The sequence below is a fragment of the Staurois parvus genome, unplaced genomic scaffold, assembly GCF_062004578.1.
Source record: "Staurois parvus isolate SC_StPar_1 unplaced genomic scaffold, SC_StPar_1.0 ptg000291l, whole genome shotgun sequence".
Lineage (NCBI taxonomy): Eukaryota > Metazoa > Chordata > Amphibia > Anura > Ranidae > Staurois > Staurois parvus.
Genome location: NW_028318087.1, coordinates 8,200,001 through 8,214,549, shown reverse-complemented (window position 1 = coordinate 8,214,549; position 14,549 = coordinate 8,200,001). Strand labels below are relative to the sequence as shown.

Sequence of the window (14,549 nt, the reverse complement as noted above, 5' to 3'; positions counted from 1 at the left end):
AATGTCATTCCTGACATGTGCCTACTGTGTCATGTACTTGCATGAAAATGTATCCTACTGTGTTTGTATTGATTCCTTTGTGTAAAATCCCTGGCAGTCCTATCACTCCCTCTGCTTTCCTATAAAAAAAATTGACCACACTAGTCATGATAACACAGCACGATCAGTGCTCTAGCTGTGCTGAGAGTTTGCTTTTCTTCAGTGATCATCGGATTTCTGCTGCCACGCCCCCCCCCCCAGTCATTCACTGGGAAGATAAATGTGCTGCAGTTTCTCTTTCTCCAGCTAATTACACAGCTGAGAACAGAATGTATGTGATCACTTATAAAAACAGGGAAAGGTATTTATAATGTTATTTTATATGTTTATACAACTATTTTACCTTTCATTTCTATTCTAAAATGAATAGCTTGTTTGACCAGGTGAGGGCTTACATATACTTTTAACTAGACACAGGAGTCAAGAAATAAACTCCTCACTGCTGGTCCATCTAAATGCATGTTATATTGGCATGTCAACGGGAGCCAAAAAAATTAAACAAATTAGAAAAACAAAAATACTAAAGGAGAAGAAAGAAAGCATCTTCATATTTTTTCTAGGTCCACTCAAGGAAATTCAACATATTCTGTAGCAATATGCAGTTCAGTTTTGTATGTGGGACTCAAGGTATAACTACATTGCCATGTGGAGTAAAGAAAATCTGGTGCAAACAGACCTCATTGGGAGGTACCCTAAATGACATCAATAGTGACATTAAACAAGTGATCAGATATAATGATCAGATAATGTACTAATGACACTGGCTGGGAAGGAGTTAAGATCAATGGGCAATCAAAGGGTTAACTGTGTACCTAACAATGTATAATGTGTGCGATATGTGCTAATTGTTCTTACAGATCTGAATGTTTCTTTTCCCTGCTTTGTAGGGAGAAGAAACAGCCAGATCACTGCGCTGTGTAGAGTCCTGTATGTTTGTAAACGCAGAACTTTGTGCTGTGATTGTCTAAAGCTGATCACCAGGTCTCAGCCATAAATCATTGGCCATGATTTTCTGACAAAATCTCGCTGTAGCCTGTGGCAACACAGGTTAGCAGCAGGCACACACGTGTACTCCAAACCCAGAACAGGCCTGATGACGTAAAGTGGGGCAAAAAAGTATTTAGTCAGCCACCAATTGTGCAAGTTCTCCCACTTAAAAAGATGAGAGAGGCCTGTAATTGGCATCATAGGTAGACCTCAACTATGAGAGACAAAATGAGAAAAAAAATCCAGACAATCATATTGGCTGATTTGGAAAGAATTTATTTGCAAATTATGGTGGAAAATAAGTATTTGGTCAATATCAAAAGTTCATCTCAATACTTTGTTATATATCCTTTGTTGGCAATGACAGAGGTCAAACGTTTCCTGTAAGTCTTCAGAAGGTTGACACACACTGTTGCTGGTATGTTGGCCCATTCCTCCATACAGATCTCCTCTAGAGCAGTGATGTTTTGGTGCTGTCGCTGGGCAACACGGACTTTCAACTCCCTCCAAAGGTTTTCTATGGGGTTGAGATCTGGAGACTGGCTAGGCCACTCCAGGACCTTGAAATGCTTTTTACCTAGCCACTCCTTCGTTGCCTGGGCGGTATGTTTGGGATCATTGTCATGTTGGAAGACCCAGCCACGTTTCATCTTCAATGCCCTTGCTGATGGAAGGTTTGCACTCAAAATCTCACGATACATGACCCCATTCATTCTGTCCTGTACATGGATCAGTCGTCCTGGTCCCTTTGCTGAGAAACCGCCCCAAAGCATGATGTTGCCACCCCCATGCTTCACAGTAGGTATGGTGTTCTTTGGATGCAACTCAGCATTCTCTCTCCTCCAAATACGATGAGTTGTGTTTCTACCAAACATTTCTATTTTGGTTTTATCTGACCATATGACATTCTCCCAATCCTCTTCTGGATCATCCAAATGCTCTCTAGCAAACTTCAGACGGGCCCTGACATGTACTGGCTTAAGCAGGGGGACATGTCTGGCAGGATCTGAGTGCCTGGCGGCGTAGTGTGTTACTGATGGTAGCCTTTGTTACGTTGGTCCCAGCTCTCTACAGGTCATTCAGTAGGTCCCCCTGTGTGGTCCTGGGATTTTTGCTCACCGTTCTTGTGATCATTTTGACCCCACGGGGTGAGATCTTGCGTGGAGCCCAAGATCGAGGGAGATTATCAGTGGTCTTGTATGTCTTCCATTTTCTAATTATTGCTCCCACAGTTGATTTGTTCACACCAAGCTGCTTGCCTATTGCAGATTCAGTCTTCACGGTCTGGTGCAGGTCTACAATTTTATTTCTGGTGTCCTTCGACAGCTTTTCGGTCTTCACCATAGTGGAGTTTGGAGTGTGACTGTTTGAGGTTGTGGACAGGTGTCTTTTATACTGATAACAAGTTCAAACAGGTGCCATTGATACAGGTAATGAGTGCAGGACCAAGGAGCCTCTTAAAGAAGAAGGTACAGGTCTGTGAGAGCCAGAAATCTTGCTTGTTTGTAGGTGACCAAATACTTATTTTCCACCATAATTTGCAAATAAATTCTTTCCAAATCAGCCAATGTGATTGTCTGGATTTTATTTCTCATTTTGTCTCTCATAGTTGAGGTCTACCTATGATGCCAATTACAGGCCTCTCTCATCTTTTTAAGTGGGAGAGCTTGCACAATTGGTGGCTGACTAAATACTTTTTTGCCCCACTGTACATGTATGTGATCCAGCCTGCCTGTGCCACTCACCTGCAGCAAATGTACTGTGGGCAGGCAGGAACTGGTTAAAGCATTTTCTTCATTAAGGTAAAAAAATACCCCACTACCTGTCCTATGGGATATTTACCTGGTTCCATGTCCCTGCTCTAGCTGTTTCCAGTTCCAGCACTCTCTACTTTCACAGGAGAAAATAAGGGAGGGTACAGGGCTGAGGCTTACCGGCACTATGTGTCGCCTACATACACAGAGGTGCCTCCTTAGGACCCAGTGTGCTACAGGAGACATCTGAAGGAGGGAGAACCTGATAACAATGGTGGGGGACTGCCAGAAGAGGGTGAAAGCAGCCTTTCTGTGCATTTCTTATTTTTTTCAAAGGTGAACTTACCCTGTAGGGCAGCAGTATGGCTGTTGTAAGTTTGTACTATTTATAACTTGGTCCCAATGTGATGCTACTTTGGCAGTATTTGAATTGGAAACTGTCCTGTGAAGCCCTTTGGTGTCTTTGTTTTGATTTAAAGCTGAACTTCACCCAAAATTTCCACTTGTTTGCATCCTTCCACCTCCACTGTGAAATGTGCAGCAGTTTTGGGGGGAACAGGTACCTGGTTTTGACTGGTAGCGGCTCCTACTGCCGGTTTCCCTTACCTAAAATGCTGGCGTCTGGACCTGAAGCAGATTAAATAATCTGATTTCTTTTTATGAGGAGAGGAGCAAAACCTTGAACAGAGGGATGGCAATGGATGTGGTATACTTGGACAGAGGGGTGGCCATGGATGTGGTATACTTGGACAGAGGGGTGGCAGCGAACATGGTATACTTGGATTTTGCAAAAGTGTTTGACCCACTTCCCCACACATGGCTAATCTGTAAAGTCTACAAGCTTGGAAAAATAGGTATGTAAATGGATAGAAAACTGACTAAAAGTTCGTATTCGGAGAGTAGTGGTTAATGATTCATACTCTGAATGGTCTACGGTTGTCTGTGGTGTACCCCAAGGTTCAGTGTTGGGACCCTTACTTTCTAATATATTTATAAACAATATAGGATCTGAGATTATAAATCCCATTTCAGTCTCTGCAGATGACACCAAGCCGTGCAGTGAAATAACGTCCTTACAGGATGTCTCCAATTTACAAGCTGACCTCAATGTACTGTTTAATTGAGCAACTATGTAGCAAATGAAGTTAAATGTTGATAAATGTAAGGTTATGCAATTGGGGGCTAAGAATATGCATGCATCATACAGTTTTGTTCAAAATAATAGCAGTGTGTTGAAAAAAGTGAATAAAGCTCAAAATCCTTCTAATAGCTTTTATTTCCATACACACAAATGCATTGGGAACACTACACAATCTATTCCAAATGATAACATGAAGAACAATACATCAAATTTGTGTTCCTCTAAAAAAATGTAAGAAAAGTGAATATTAGACTGTTCAAAAACATAGCAGTGTTTGTATTCTTCTTTACAAACTCACACATTCACTATATAAACTGAAAAATGTTTGAAGATTGTGCTTTCATTTGAATCACTTAATTTTTAGTTGTATAAGCACTGTTTCTGAGAACTGCTGTACATCTGTGTTGCATGGATTCAACCAACTTCTGGCAACTGTGAACAGGTATTCCAGCCCAGGATGATTGGACTACATTCCACAGTTCTTCTCTATTTCTTGGTTTTGCCTCAGAAACTGCATTTTTGATGTTACCCCACAAGTTTTCTATTGGATTAAGATCCGGGGATTGGGCTGGCCACTCCATAACGTCAATCTTGTTGGTCTGGAACCAAGATGTTGCACGTTTACTGGTGTGTTTGGGGTCGTTGTCTTGTTGGAACACCCATTTCAAGGGCATTTCCTCTTCAGCATAAGGCAGCATGACCTCTTCAAGTATTCTGATGTATTCAAACTGATCCATGAGCTGGTATGCGATAAATAGGCCCAACACCGTAGTATGAGAAACATTCCCATATCATGATGCTTGCACAACCATGCTTCACTGTCTTCACAGTGTACTGTGGCTTGAATTCAGTATTTGGGGGTCGTCTGACAAACTGTCTCCGGCCACTAGACCCAAAAAGGACAATCTTATTTTCATCAGTCCACAAAATGTTGCGCCATTTCTCTTTGGGCCAGTCAATGTCCTCTTTGGCAAATTGTAACCTCTTCAGCACGTCTTTTTTTCAACAGTGGGACTTTGCGGGGGCTTCTTGCAGATAGCTTGGCTTCACGTAGGCGTCTTCTAATTGTAACAGTACTCACAGGTAACTTTAGACCTTCTTTGATCTTCCTGGAGCTGATTGTTGGCTGAGTCCTTGCCATTTTGGCTATTCTTCTATCCATTCGAATGTTAGTTTTTCACTTTCGTCCACATTTTTCAGGTTTCGGTTGCCATTTTAAAGCATTTGCGATAATTTTAACTGAGCAGCCTATCATTTTCTGCACTTCTTTATATGTTTTCCCCTCTCCAATCAACTTTTTAATCAAGGTATGCTGTTCTACTGAACAATGTCTGGAACGACCCATTTTCCTCAGAATTTCAGAGAGAAATGCACTGTAACCAGCATGTACAACATTTGCTGCCTTCCTTCCTTAAATAAGGGCAATAATTGCCACCTGTTTTTCAAAGAATGAATGACCTCACTAATAGAACTCCACACTGCTATTATTTTGAACATGCCCCTTTCAATTAGTCATTCAATTACACAGAATCAGCAGCATGCATGTCATGACTGTTGGGTCTGTTGGATTTCTATTACTCTACTACACCTGCTAGTAAATTATTTGCCATGTAGAAATATCATTTCTACCAAAAACAGTGATTGATCCGGTTAGTGATGTCTGACTGCTATTATTTTGAACACAACTGTACATACTAGGGGGAGTACAACTGGGGGAATCAATGGTGGAGAAGGATCTGGGAGTTCTGGTATATCGCAAGCATAATAATGGCATGCAATGCCAAGCTGCGGTTTCTAAAGCGAGCAAAATCCACTCTTCTATTAAAAGAGGTATGAACTCCAGAGAGAGAGATATCATATTACCCCGGTACAAATCATTAGTAAGACCTCATCTGGAATATGCAGTTCAGTTTTGGGCACCAATTCACAAAAAGAACATTGGGGAACTGGAGAAAGTACAGAGAAGGGTAACTAAACTGACACAAGGCATGGAGGAGCTCAGCTATGAGGAAAGATTAGAGGAACTGAATTTATTCTCTCTTGAGAAGAGGAGATTAAGGGGGGATATGATCAACATGTATAAATACATCAGTGGTTCATATAGTAAACTTGGTGTAGAGTTATTCATCCTGAGGTCATCACAGAGGACAAGGGGGCACTCTTTACATCTGGAGGAAAAGAAATTTAATCTCCAAACATGGAAAGGTTTCTTCACAGTGAGAGCTGTGAAAATGTGGAATAGACTCCCTCAAGAGTTGGTTCTGGTCAGCTCAGAGGATTGTTTCAAAAAAGACCTGGATTATTTCTTAGATACACAGAATATAACTGGATACTAACATTGATAGGTAAAGTTGATCCAGGGAATATCCAATTGCCTCTCGGAGGATCAGCAAGGGATTTTTGTCCCCTGCAGGAGCAAATAGTATGTTTATTGCCTTCCTCTAGATCAACTGTGGGTATAAGATTGTATATCCCCCCACCTTTAAATGGTTGAACTAGATCATGGGTGTCAAACTGGTGGCCTTCCAGCTGTTGCCAAACTACAAGTCCCATGAGGCATTCCAAGATTGACAAATACAATCATGACTCCCAAAGGCAGGGGTATGATGGGACTTGTAGTTTTGCTACAGCTGGAGGGCTGCCAGTTTGACACCCCTGAACTAGATGGATGTGTGACTTTTTTCAACTGGACTAACCAAGCATTGACTCGGGTGAGGACATTGCTGCATCCCTGGACAGGTAAGTGTTCTTTTATTAAAGGTCAGAATCTACAGAATTTGTAGCTTTGAATTTTTTTTTGTGGGGGGGAGACTGAAGCTCTTCTTCAAGTATTTCATCCAGTGTCGGAGTTCTGGTCACAGCTTTGTATGTGACCATAGTGCATTATTACGTCCAGAACATGGCAAGCTATCTGTCCCATCTCCTAGATTGTAAGCTCCAAGGAGCAGGGCCCTCGAACCCCTTGTGTATTGTATTGTTACTGTCCTGTCGCCCATTATTATGTAAAGCGCTGAGCAAACTGTTGGCGCTATATAAATACTGTATAATAATAATATGGCGGTGTGAACATAGAGTAACTTCACCCTGCCCAAATCCTCCACCATCGGGAAATGTCCTGCTGGTGGGCAGATCTCTGCTGTGTATTTGGGAGCAGATATGTCTGCACACATGGGGGATTCCTGCACATGATGCTGGTTTGGGGTAACCAGAACCTTGTAGAGCCTCACAGCTTGTGTAGGAGTCCCCTCATAGCTTGTGTACAGACATGTCTGCACACACAGGGGATTCCTGCACATGGAGCTGGTTTGGGGTATCCGGAACCTTGTAGAGACTCACAGCTTGTGTAGGAGTCCCCTCATGGCGTGTGTACAGACATGGCGCACATACGGTTGCCACCTTATCCCCATATTAATGACACAGGTTCTGAGGCCAATGTCATACAAATAAGGCACCCAGTGAGATGAATGACCACCTTAGTCAGCCCCAGAATCTGTGTACTCAATATGTGTCCGGTTTAAGGTGCACACCTAGGCCACGTCCCATATACCTGACACAGACCTGTGGTACATCTGGCGGTGGGCACGCCCCCTCAACAGACACTACCTGGGGATGTGTGAGGTGGGCTTCCCTGGAAGCAGCGGCCTCTCTGCGTCATTCTCACCTCAGACAGGAACTATTGGGCTGTACTGCAATAAAGGTAGGAATGAATGTCTCCAGAAATGAGGAAACACTCCAACTGTGTGAGAGGGACACACAGGAGAGGAAACCGTCCCCCCATGGCCGAGTCCCCTAGATACTCCCATGGGACTATGGCGGCACACAAAATACCGTATGAGGGGAGGAATGGAGATGCCCACTGAGAGTAATGAGGCGCGCACACCCCGTGCCCGGCTCTCACACACCATCACGTGCTTTCCTCATTAAAGGCAGCACCACGTGACCCGGCAGTGACAGTCAGCTGCCCGGGGTTTTGTATTTGCCGGTACGAGGCGGTAGATGCGTGCGCAGCTCCCGGAACCGGGCTACACACAGCGACACTGCGACAGCATGTCAGAGCACGACGGGGAGACGGTGACCGGCGCCCAGGTGAGTGGTGGGGAGGATGTGACGTCACCCGGGGCGGAGCCCTGGAGATACCTGTATAGGACAGTGTTGTGTGAGGGGCCCTCATGGTGAGCTCATTTCCTCACTATCACAGGGATAGCTGGCTGCCTGTGAGGGGAGAAGAGTTTGTGAAGTATTACACAGGGTGCTGAGGGCACAGGGCTCCTCTCACACACTTCTCTCATTGACTTTATTACAAGGAGAACTGAAGGCAAAAGTTTTCTTTTATGTCAGTGTAGAGGAATTAGGACCCTGGCATGTGTAGGGATACCCCCTAACCCTATCATTGAAAGTGGGTTGTCACCAGAACAGGAGGAGAAGGGAAATCTTCCATTGGGGACACTAGTCCTGGTGTCAACCAGCCAGGGATTCTCTCACTTTCGAGGGGATTTTCTCTCACATCCTATTTTGGCTACAGGGGAGATGGCAAAAACCCTCCATAAACTGCCAGGAGTTCCCACCCTGCCTCAGACATGGCCCCCACTGGAGCACAGTGCTGGGAAGGCGTGTTCCATGTATGTTTTCCTACATGAGTGCGCTGCCCTTGCAAGACGAATCACATGCTGCTAATGGCGCCCCAAACATGTCTCCCAAATACTGGACATTTGTGACCACCAGACCGCATGGTGAGCTGAAAAAGCCACACTTGAACTACTTTTCTCTCAATCCAGTACATTTGGCATTTCATGGATTGTCAGAACCAGAAAGCACAGGTTCCAGTGTGGACTGGCCCGAAAAGCGGATTTTTTTTATTGCTGCTCACTAGGGAGAGTCACTGTCCCTTCCTGTCTCCGAACTGGTGGTCATGGGGTGGACATTGGATGGTTGTCAACCACTTTTTGAACTTTTTTGGTGACAGTTGACAGAGGTGAGAATTTTCTTACTTACTGCTGTGGTTCTGGAACAGGAAGTGAAAAGAAATATTTCCCTTGGGGACACAGATGATGTAAATTAACCATTTGCCAACTATGTTATAGCCAAAAGACCGCTACAGCACGGCTTTCCAGTTCTGGGAGGACATCTAGTGCCTCCGCATCAGTGCCCATCAGTTCACATCAATGCCCATCAGTGCGGTCTCATCAGTGCAGTCCCATCAGTGCCCTTCAGTGCAGCCTCATCAGTGTCCATTAGTTCAAATTAGTGCATCCTCATCAGTGCCCATCAGTTCACATCAGTGCTCATCAGTGCAGTCTCATCAGTGCCTATCAGTTAAGCCCCATCAGCGCAGTCCCATCAGTGCCCTTCAGTGCAGCCTCATCAGTGTCCTTTAGTTCACATTAGTGCAGCCCCATCAGTGCCCATCGGTTCACATCAGTGCCCATCAGTTCACATCAGTGCAGTCTCATCAGTGCCCATCGTGAAGCCCCATCAGCGCAGTCCCATCAGTGCCCTTCAGTGCAGCCTCATGAGTGCCCATCAGTTCACATCAGTGCAGCCTCATCAGTGCCCATCAGTTCACATCAGTGCCGCCCCATCAGTGCCCATCAGTTCACATCGTGAAGCCCCATCAGCGCAGTCCCATCAGTGCCCTTCAGTGCAGCCTCATCAGTGCCCATCAGTTCACATCAGTGTAGCCCCATCAGTGCCCATCAGTTCACATCAGTGCAGCCTCATCAGTGCCCATCAGTGCAGACTCATCAGCGCATATTAGTGAAAAACAAAAATGACTTATTTACAAAATTTTATAACAGAAACTTAGAAATATGTCTTTGATTTAAAAAATGTTGGCCTTTTTCCATTTGTTTAGGAAAAAATAAAACCCTGGCGGTGAATAAATACCACCAAAAGAAGGCTCCATCTGTCTAAAAAAATGCTGCAAATTTCTTTTTGGGTACAGTGTTGTTTCAAATGCAACAGCGTTGAAAGTTGAAAATTGGCTGTGGGCAGTAAAGGGGTAAACGTGCCCTGTGTTGAGGTGGTAAAAAAAAAAATCTGAAAGTGGAAGTAAATACATTAACCCTGTAACACAAATATGCGGCCTCACAGAACTGGGCTTTTTTCTGTGGGGCCACATATTTGAGTACCTATCTTTGTGCTGGAAGTGCGCCGTGTGGCGCCCTCCCAGCACAGAGACCGCAGTGTCACTGAGAGCACTGGGTCCCGTTCTAACGATTGGGACCCGGGGCCCCCGATTCAAGGTCCCATAATCACTGTGATAGCCTCTGATTGCCTATCACAGTGATCAGTCACTGTACAGCCTAGCCCCCTTGTTTTTTTTTCTCTCTATGAATGGAGGAGAGAGATACGTTGTATCTCTAACTCCTGGCATAGAGGGGGGAAAAAAAATGTTTGTAAAAAAAAAAGATAAATAAATAAACAAATATGAAAAAATACCTAGATCAAGGATCTATTTCAGTGCCAGGGTTAGTGTTTGGGTCAAGGTCAGAGTCAAAGGTCAGGATTTAAAAGAATATTTGGTATCAGTGTCAGTTGGTGTCAGTGTGTTTTAGGTAATAAAAAAGACAAAAACAAAATGTGCACTATTGTTTCTGGGCTGTACTACGGGTACAAACAACAAATAACATACACATATATGGTATCGCTGCGATCATCAAGAGCTGGAGAATTTATTTTGGGTTGTTCTTTGGTGGTAGGTTATGGTAGTAACAAGAAACACACAGCTAAATAAAACTAAAAAACTAAATTAAAAAAAATATTTTTTTTTTACTATTTTGGGCCAGTTTTCCTTTGATAATAAAAAAAAAAATCAGGAGCTATCCATTACCATTTACCAAATGAAAGCCCAATTTGTCCTGAAAAAAACGCGGTATAATTCACCTGGATGTACAAAGTAGTTGTGATGATATGTACGGTTTTACTAACACATGTCAACGTTACAAAAGTGTGCTCAGTCATTTAGATTTGTTTTACCCTTAGGCGTGAAGGGGTTAAAGAACAACAACTCTGACAGAGAGTGTTTCTACAATAACAGTGATTGTGTATGTCTCTTCTGTCATAAGGCCAGACTCACATAACCCTGCATGCTAGAACACAACATTTTACCATGGGGACTAGTGACAGTGCTGCTTCCATTAGGCTCTACTCACACCTGCGTATTTTGTAAATGTGTGCAAAATCGTGCATTTGTGCATACATTTACAAAAATGCACTAAAACGTGTCACATCTGTGGCGCCATTCATTGTTAATGGAACCCAAAAACCGGCAAGCATGTGTTGCCGTGTGCAAAAACTCATAAATTTGAGTGTGGTAAAAAGCTCCATGAGCTACTTTGCTGCATTTATTGCTCGTAGGGCAGCCCATTAAAATGATTAAGTTGCCCTATGTACATCACACAAAAAAAGCAAGTTTGTAGTGATGTTACAAGTGAAGAGGCCTTAGGGTGTGATGCATGGTTCAGCGCATTGTACTACGTACTTTTTTATTTTCTTATTTTTATTTGAAGTATCACGTAATGACACTTTATTCCTGTCACCGCACAGCAGCAAAATGCATTGCGCTGCTGTACAATGCCATACAGTGCACTGCGAAAAATTCAGACATGCTGCATTCACCCACCACACTGCACATGACACCAGCACTGCAGTGTGACTGAGGCACACATAAAACAATTGCAGTGACCTGCGGTTATCCAGTGCAGAAAAACGCGGATCACTGCTGGTCGTGTGAATGAGGCCTGAGCCAGCCAATCAAGAGGCTGAAGACTCAGAACCCAGAAGAAATTGATAGCATTAGTGATTGAGGGGAGCGTTGTCTGCCAGTTTGCTGTGCATTCCTACAATTTATGGCACAAAGCTCCCGGAGGCCCACATTTTCCTTTTGTTGTTGCAGTTTACTCTTGTTTTCTCTTGTACCCTTCACCATATCAAAATGGCTAGAGTTTGGTGCTGGTGTAATGATTTCACCAGGGAAGAAAGCGATGGGTTTATGACCATGTGCGCTCCTTAGTCATCTTGACAAAGGAGCGTGCATGCCCGTACAGGCATCGTGCATGCTCAGAAATCTTCCCTGGTGATGTATGCTCTGCATTCCTACAAATTATGGCAAAAAGCTCTTGGAGGCCCAAATTTTTCTTTTGTTGTTGTAGTTTACTCTTGTTTCCGCTTGTAAAATGACTAGAGTTTGTTGCTGGCATAATGACGTCACAGGGAAGAAAGCAATGCGTTTCTGTTAAACTGACAAAGGGGCACGCATGCCCATTACAGGCATCATTGCTTTCTTCACTGGGGACGTCATCACACTAGCACTGCGGTCCACGGTGCGCTCTAGCCCTCATTTTCCAGAAGGTGGAGGGTTCTAAGCTGGCTTCCTAATCTTGAGACAGCGGCACACACCAAGATCTGCGGTGTTCCCCCTAAGGAGTTGGGAATCCTCTCCCGTTGATGTTTTCTGGTGAGCCTATATGTTTGTTTTTAATATGAGTTGCCTACTTTGTGATCCAATAAAATTGTCAGTGAGTCTACACTTAGAGGAGCTTTTTCCTGTTCCTGTATTCTCCTTTATACCAGAGTTTGACTTTGGCCCCTTTCACACAGGACAGATCCATTTTTCTCAACAGGGGATCTGTCTGCTGATCCCCTGCTGAGCCAAGCAAAGCAGGAGGATGACCGGTCCATGCAGAGCGGACACGGACACAGGCCATGCTGCTTTATGGGCAGTAGGATGTAAACGGACCGACTGTCCATTTATACCCGACTGCCCTCCGATTCGATCTGCCCAGATAGAGGGGAACAGATCTCTTCTGTTTGATTTTGCCAGATTGGATCAGATTGGAAGTAGGTAGGTGTAAATGGGCACAAGGCTGTTTACATCCGCCACTCCATAAAGGCGATTAGAGGGTCTGATTGGGTCTGCCAGAAAAATGGACTGCTCATGTGAAAGGAACCTTAAAGCTAATCATCAGGTTTTAGTGAAGTTTAAATAGTTTGTTTGGGCCAAGCTGATTCAAACAAACCATTCATTTCACTAAAGGCCCTTTTACACTTGGTTTCAGATCAGGTCTGTCTGTCCATTTTTTCAGATGGATCTGAAGCTCCATGCAGCTCTATGGGTAGGCTGATGTAAACAAACTTGAGTCTGTTTACACCGTGTTCACGCAGGGCAATTCAATCTATGCCCCGTGGAGGGCCATGTTTTACTAGCATGGTAATGCACTGGTGCTGCATGCATCCCCTTGCTAACAGTCCCATTGTTGTCTGTTGGGGCATTGTGACTGCACGGACACAGCCGCTGCTCCCAATGTGACATCCATACTGGTGCACAGCCCCAAACACACTCACAACCCATATGGATGTAATATTGGGAGTAGCTGCTGTGTCCGTAAACCTGCTGTGTCCCAGTAGAAATCAATGGGAACCCACATAAGAATGCTTGTGTATCCTTGTGTGGGTGCATGGTTCAAATCATCCCATATAAACGAGACCTTACACCCGCCTAACCTGGGGTCCACTCAGGTCCAAAAAAGAAAAAATGGAAAAGAACTGCATCCGAAAAAACCCCCCAGAAAAGAACTGCCTCCTTTTCTGGTTCTCTGGACCTAAAAGTTTTGTGTACCCCACGTGTGGCTGTTACTGCATTTGCTAAAACTGTTGATCTGGCTGTACATTGTGAAAATTTTAGCACTGTCAGCTCCCTCCATCCTGATATTCTTTGAAAAATTGAAGGAGCTGTGTAGAATGGATGGAGGAATCTGTTCAATCTTTTTTTTGGTTCAGCCTACAGTCCGTGTATGGCCACCTTTTAGCTTCATTACTCCCTCATACTACAGTAAATGCTGTGCATCTGACACTGAAACTTAGGCTGCATTCACTCCGACTTGTAGTAAAATGCAGGGGCAATAGATGTAAAACTTTCTAAAACTGAACTTGTAATGTATCCTCCTCCCCGATCACCTGCCCATGGCTTTACCTCCACACATGCCAAGGTGCTAGGTGTAATCCTAGACCCAGACCTCTCCTTCAGCCCCCACATCCAATCACTGGCTAAATCTCACCACCTCAACCTCCTAAACGTTTCCAGAATTCACAGGCTATCCCCCATTAAGTCTATTGTGAATGCTGTTGCTAGACTAATACATCTTACTAACCGATCCGTGATTGCTGCCCCTCTCTGCCAATCCCTTCATTGGGTTCCACTAGCCCAATGTATGAAATTCAGAGCACTAACCACAACATACAAAGGCCATCCACAACATCGCCCCCAGCTATATCACCAACCTCATCTGCAGATATAGCCCAAACTGTCTTCTCCGCTCCTCTCAAGACCTCCTGCTCTCCAGTTCCCTTGTTACCTCCTGCCACGCTTGCCTCCAGGACTTTTCCTGAGTCTCTACAATCCTCTGGAACTCCCTGCCCCAGTATGTTCGGGTAGCTCCTACCCTGTCCGCCTTTAGAGGATCCTTGAAAACTCATTTATTCAGGCAAGCCTACCCCACCTCCACCTAAGAACTGTGCTTGAGTCACCTCCATCAGATCATCCCCTGCAGCTGTTACCTCTTGTATTCTTTTCACTGAATACAAGGTGCTCTGTGATTGGAGGAGGGGAGACAGGGAGCTGCAGCTCAGCC

General features: G+C 44.4%; 1 protein-coding gene across 2 annotated transcripts in view; it reads left to right on the top strand.

Moving 5' to 3' along the window:
- The first annotated feature begins 7,875 nt into the window (after positions 1-7,875).
- The window catches only part of LRMDA (leucine rich melanocyte differentiation associated), a 1,105,225-nt gene continuing 1,098,551 nt past the window's right edge, over positions 7,876-14,549 (top strand). For both annotated transcript variants that reach the window (XM_089682571.1, XM_089682570.1), the window contains exon 1: positions 7,876-8,007. In XM_089682571.1, coding sequence (XP_089538697.1) covers positions 7,918-8,007 — 90 coding nt within the window. In that variant the 5' untranslated portion in view covers positions 7,876-7,917. The remainder of the gene's footprint in view (positions 8,008-14,549) is intronic.